This window comes from Quercus suber, unplaced genomic scaffold (assembly GCF_002906115.3).
Source record: "Quercus suber isolate HL8 unplaced genomic scaffold, Cork oak 2.0 scaffold_57, whole genome shotgun sequence".
NCBI lineage: Eukaryota > Viridiplantae > Streptophyta > Magnoliopsida > Fagales > Fagaceae > Quercus > Quercus suber.
The window spans coordinates 562323-568926 of NW_027069522.1; the positions used below are offsets into that span (position 1 = coordinate 562323).

Below are 6604 nucleotides of genomic sequence, written 5' to 3' on the forward strand. Positions count from 1 at the left end.
TAGAGCTGTTCCAGAGGTTACAAGAAGCAACTCTAAGCTTCAGACATTGCACATCATATTCACGGATAGCAGATGCACCTTGCCTGCATTGAGCACAAAAGTTTGAAGAGAGAGAAATGAGATATGCAAGTGTGACATCAAAAAGAAGACTTCACCAGCATCATTACATAATAATAAATGGTAAAAAATAACAAATCTTTAAAATAGGGTAATTTAGTAAATGATGAAAAAATGTACAATCCAGACAACAGAATACCAAGTTTCTAATTGTTGTACTTTTTTCTTTTCGTTGAATAACGGGCCATATACCTAATCAATTGAAATATGATAAAACAGTTTTACAAATTCAAATGGCTATCAAGCAATATATATATCATCTTACAGAATCTGGAAGACTGTTGCTGTATTCACAGGCTGTACAAGCATATCAGGTAGTGGAATATCAATTTTTTTTTTTTTTTTTGATAAGTAATAAGAATATATTAAAAAGAAGAGGTGCCACCTGAGTATACAGGAAGTATACATCAAGGACAAAAACAAATCAAGTGCATAAAGTACAAGAGTCCATGAAACCATGGACTGAAGAAAAAAAACGAAAGCCAAACATTGTAACCCAATCCAGAAGAGTTTTAAGGTAGAAGAGTTTAAGATCTGCAACTGATCTCTCTAAGTCCTCAAAATGCCGGTTATTCCTCTCCCTCCAATATCATAATCACCAATCTTTGAGAAGTTCTGCATGTCAATCAGAAGACCACAAAACCACAAGTCTCCTCAGTCAAAAAATAAAAAACATAAAACACACAGACCCACATGCACACATATAGACATTGAGTCACACGTAAAATGATAATCTTGTAATAAAGCCTCCCACCAGTTTGAAAAATTCAAACTGTGTCTAATAAACATGAGATACATACAATTTGAGTTCACTACATGTGTAAGAACTAAATTTAGAATTTCACACCTCACACCTCAAGCAATACAAGTACTTGAGGCCTTAAGGTTGCCTTTTGCCTTTGACTAGATGCCACACACACAAATGTCTAAGTTAACATAATGAATATTAAAGTACGATTGTTTTCCTTTCTTCTTTTTCTCCTTTATAAAATAGACATATGCTTCTTCAATAAACTATTACTCTTCATACTGCATTCACAAACCCGCAGAAGCAGGAGAATTGTGCACTGGGTACAACCTATATACTATCTTCAAAAATATTAGAAGATACTTCAAATTTTCTACTCATCTTTAGCAATACACATTCTGAATTTTTAACCCGACCAAGTATTTCTCATTCTTGAAAGTAATAAAATTTAGATGATTTAATTATTAAACTACAAAAACTATAATTTTATATTTTATTTGGCAAATGCCACGTCTAACATAACCATTTTTTAGGCCTATGTAAAAACTTGAGTGTATTCAAACCCCGGTACTTGGGCAAAGGCCATTAGCGCCATATCTAATTAAATTATTAAAATAAAAACATGAAACAAATAACACAAGAAACCAAACACCATGTAATAAAGTAAGACACTTATCAAATCAACTGCAGAAGACTCTAATTGTTGGTGCTTACGCACCTGACAAGATGTAACCCCTGAAATATCAAGTTTAGTCTCACTTCCAATCAAATGCCTTGTAGGAACAACAAGAAGTACTAGGTGCTCAAGTAATAAAAAATCTTAAAGGAAAAAAAATCCATGGTAATCATACAGCATCCGCAGAAGACATGGCTGGCTATCTCAATGAATAAGCAGTTGCAGTGATGAATCATCTCTTCATTGTAACAAAGTCCAACCAAGAGGAGATATCTACAATCCATGGATGAAGCCCTGTTTCCTAAAACTAACAACTTCTAAACCTTTTACATCCAAGTTTGAAACAGAAATTGTGCAATTGAGAAACAAATCAACTGCAGAAGACTCTAATTGTTGGTGCTTACGCACCTGACAAGATGTAACCCCTGAAATATCAAGTTTAGTCTCACTTCCAATCAAATGCCTTGTAGGAACAACAAGAAGTACTAGGTGCTCAAGTAATAAAAAATCTTAAAGGAAAAAAAATCCATGGTAATCATACAGCATCCGCAGAAGACATGGCTGGCTATCTCAATGAATAAGCAGTTGCAGTGATGAATCATCTCTTCATTGTAACAAAGTCCAACCAAGAGGAGATATCTACAATCCATGGATGAAGCCCTGTTTCCTAAAACTAACAACTTCTAAACCTTTTACATCCAAGTTTGAAACAGAAATTGTGCAATTGAGAACAAGAAAAACTAGTTCATTTCTGATCAATTGCATAAGTAGCATGCATATCATGTAATAAAATGCAAGAGCACAATTTCTTGCACACAATCTGGGAAATTTGAAATAACAACGAAACAAAAAAGAAATCTAAAAGGAGTCATATTCACCTTCAGTTTTGGAAGAGATCTTGAAACTAACAACAAATTCTAGATAGATGTGAGTGTTCATGTTCATAGTCCAGACTATATAAATCCTTGGATTTTGAAGATCATCCACTGCATTATCATAGATGTGAGTGTTCATATTCATAGTCCAGACTATATACATCAAATTAAGAAATATAGGGTTCGGTTAAAGTTACACCTGATGTAACTCTATAAACTGTTACACCACCAAATAACTTATTATTGAATTCATATTTTGAAAATCCGACCGTTGGATTACATTTTCTATACGTCCTTAACATGCATGCCAATTTTCATGCCAATTGGATGTAATTTACCATTTGTTCTTTCAACACATTTTTTATGCGTTATTTTAAACTACAAAAACTTGAACTTAGACAATTAATTGATGACATTCCTATTAATCTTTCATCATCTTAAAATTTTTTAACCATGAAAAATATATGAAGATAATGTAATCTAATAATAGATTTGTCAAAATTCACATCGAATTAAGAAATATAGGGTTAAGTTCAAGTTATACCTAATGTAACTCTAAAAATTGTTATACTACCCAATAACTTATTATTGAATTCATATTTTGCAAATCCAACCATTGGATTACATTTTCTGTTGTTGGTCTTTTCATTGTGGCGATGGCTGCGACTTTGGCTGGATCTACACTTATTCCTTTGTGATGTACCAGGAACCCAAGGAACTTTCCTGCAGATACTCCGAAGGCACATTTCATGGGGTTCATGCGTAGCTTGTACTCTCTGCATCTTTTAAAAACTCGTTCAAGTACCTGAAGGTGTCCTGTCCTAGTTTTTGACTTGACCACAATATCATCCACGTAGTCTTCCATTTCCTCATGCATCATATCATGGAAGATGGCTATCATGGTTCGCTGGTATGTGGCTCCTGCATTTTTGAGGTCAAAGGGCATCACAGTGTAATAAAAATTTCCAATTGGTGTCCTGAATGCTGTCTTCTCGGCATCCTTGGCAGCCATACGAATCTGGTTGTACCCACTGTACCCATCCATGAATGAGAACATAGAACTTCCCACAGCGGAATCCACAAGGAGATCGATATTAGGGAGTGGGAACTCATCCTTAGGACATGCTTTATTCAGGTTGCGGAAGTCTACACAGCAACGGATCTGGCCGTTCTTTTTCTTCATAGGTACTATATTAGAAAGCCATCTGGGGTGCTGAATGGGCTTAATAAAACCAGCTGCTAGCAGCTTCTTGACCTCTTGAGTTATTTGGGCTTCTATGTCGGTGTGAAAGACCCTGGCTGGTTGGATTACTGGTCTAACTCCTGGGTCTACATTGAGGGCATGGACTACTAGCCCGGGATCCAGACCAGGCATCTCATCATAGCTCCATGCAAACACATCTGTGTATTCTTTGAGCAAAGCCACCAGTGGCCCCTTTTCTTGTGCTGTCAATTGACTACTGACGAAAACAGGCCTCTAGGATCCCAGTTCAGCCCCCAAGTTTACTTCCTGCAATTCTTCCTCAGGATGGATTTGTGTTTCTTTAACTGGTTCATCTGGGACTTCCTCTTGGGCTATCATACATTCTGGTGGTCCGGGACCTTCCTGCACGATGCACTCAGGTCCTACGCACCTTCACAAGCGGTATATTAATCTTCCCCCGGGTTCCCATACCACTACACACTCCCGGGATCCTGAGGTGTTGGGCTCCTTCTTTTGCCTTTTTCTCTTCAGAAGGTCCCTCAAGTCATGGGTACCTCCTCCTTCTTCTTTTTCCAAGATAGGTGTTCCTGGGGTCCCTGGCATGGGACTTTCATCATCGGGTTCTAGCTCATCATAGAACATTGTTTCTGCAAAGTTTACTTCTCCTTGGCTGAAAGGGTTATGGTTGGCAGGGATCCTTACAGGCCTCCCATTCAATCTCCCTTTAACACACTGATGGTATGTAGATGGTATAAAGCGGTGCTTATGGAGCCATGGCCGTCCCAGCAGTACATGGTAGGACACCTCTGAATTGATTACATGAAACCTGGTTAAGGCTACTATCGGCCCCACCCTTAGAGCTAGTTGTATATATCCTTCGGTTGATTCTGCGGATCCCCCAAATCCGGTTATCTCCATGGGAGCCCCTAGGATCCTCCTTCCAGCTAAGCCCACGGCTTCCAAGGTACTTAAGGCTATGAGGTTAAGTGATGCTCTTGTGTCTACTAGTGCTCTCCTGATTTGGACACCATTTATGGTGGCCATTAGGTAGAGAGGCCTGCGGTGGTCTGAATGCTCAACCTCCATGTCTTCATCAGTGAAAGTTATGGCATTGGTTGTCTCCAGGAAAGCTCGACTAGCATGTGATTCTGCTGTGAAACATTCCATTCCTGAGTCTGCTGCTATGGTCATGAGAGATTCCGTAGCCACCCTCCTTGCTTCTGGTCCAAATCCCAGCTGATTGAATAGTGATCTGAACTTGGGATTCTTTTGGAGGGTCCTGACTGTGCTTGGGTGGAAGGATCCTTCTGGCTCTTCTGCTTCTGCCAGGTTCCCATGGATTACCACAGCTGCCACCCCCTTTCCTTTGTGGTTGGGCAGGGGGTTCCTTTGTACTTCTGGTTCCTTTTGGGTGAGCTCCAGGGTTCCTTCTCTTAGCTTCCTGTGAAAAAGCCTGCGGAGAGTCCAGCAATCTTTGGTGGAATGTTTAACATAGTTATGAATCTTGCAAAACAAAGGATTTTTCCTTTCTTCCTCGGTCGGTGGCCTGGACACAGTGAACGGCCTAACCACTCCATCCCCGATCCATTTATCTAGGACGTGGTTTAATTCTTCTTCAGTGCATGGGATCACCGGTGGTTCCTCGAATGTTTTTCCATCGGGCCTCTTCCTTTTTTCTCCTACTGATGCTGTCATGGCTTGGGATGCTGGCACCCGCTTCGCCCTCATAGTTTGTGCTGTCCTCCTTGTTCTTTGTAACAGGTCAGCGAACTGTGTGATGTATAAATTTTTGAGGTTGAGTCTGTAATCGAAAAGCATGTTAGAGACACAAGTCTCCACGAGTTCCTTTTCTTCATGGTCCCCATAACAGTCTAGGGACACATCTTCAAATCTTTTGATGAACTGGACAGGATCCTCTCCAGGCCTCTGTCTTACCATCTGAAGACTTTGGAAGGTGACTTTGTCCTCACCAGGGTAATACTTTGCACAAAACCTTTCCATCATTTCGTCCCAGGTCTTAATGGACCCAGGTCTCAGAGTGGTGTACCAAGTGTATGCTCTGTCCACTAGGAACTTAGCAAACTCTCTTAGACACAGCTCCCGGTCTCCTGCGTAGGGGCCCATGGTGTGGACGAACCTACTCACGTGTTCTACTGCACTTCCATTCCTTCCATCAAAAGGGTGGAACTTTGGTGGAAAGAGGGCACTGACATCTGCCAGTGTTAGGTATTGGGGGTTAGTTCCTCCTCCCACTGTTGACCCTCCCTCTGGCTGGGCTCCATCTTGGTTGCCCACGTGGGGGGCATTGTCTCTGACTTCCTGTGTCTTGCCTTCTTTAAGAAGGCGAACTTCTTGTTGCAAATATTTCAACATCGTAGTCATCTGAGCTATAGGGTCTAGCTCCTGCCTTGCATTCCTCTGTTCTGACACGGCCTCGTGCTCTGCTAGGAGCACCTCGCCTCTTTGTCTGGAGGCCACTTCATTTTCTCCCACGGGCTCAGAGGCCGTGGGTGGCACATTAGTACCTTTACTGTTCCTTTGTCTTGGAGGCATGTTCTGCGAAGGGATTGCTTCTTCCCTTTTCTTTACCCAGTCCCCAGTGAAGTCGCCAAAATGTGAGAGTGCTTCTTTTTTTTTAGCACTATGGCCCAAGGATCCTGGGCCGTGTGAGAGGTTCTTGGTGGACTAGGATCAATTCTCCGCAGCTAACGGGCTGTTTTAAGAATAGATTGGTGCACAAAACAAACTTCCTACAATTACAAACAACTAAAAAAAAATATTCGTATTGAATGACATTTAACAGTAAAGGAAATGCATAATAAATGGAATATAATGCAAAGAACACGTTAGGGATCCTCTAATTAGTGAGTTATGTTTCATTAGTTTCTTTTTAATTGTGATTACAAAGCTCACTAAGACATGATGCAAGGTTCAAATGAGTTCAAAAATTACAGACTTTGATAGCCATTCAAGCTTCAAAGACT

The 6604-nt window shown here is 40.4% G+C and overlaps 1 protein-coding gene across 1 annotated transcript; it reads right to left on the reverse strand.

The window, feature by feature from the left end:
* Positions 1-2981: 2981 nt before the first annotated feature.
* On the reverse strand, positions 2982-6173 carry LOC136067084 (uncharacterized). The gene is made up of 2 exons (XM_065772365.1): positions 4092-6173; positions 2982-3893 (listed from the first exon to the last, which is right to left on the reverse strand). The coding sequence occupies exons 1-2, from the start codon at positions 6171-6173 to the stop codon at positions 2982-2984; spliced, it is 2994 nt and encodes a 997-aa protein (XP_065628437.1).
* Positions 6174-6604: the final 431 nt, after the last annotated feature.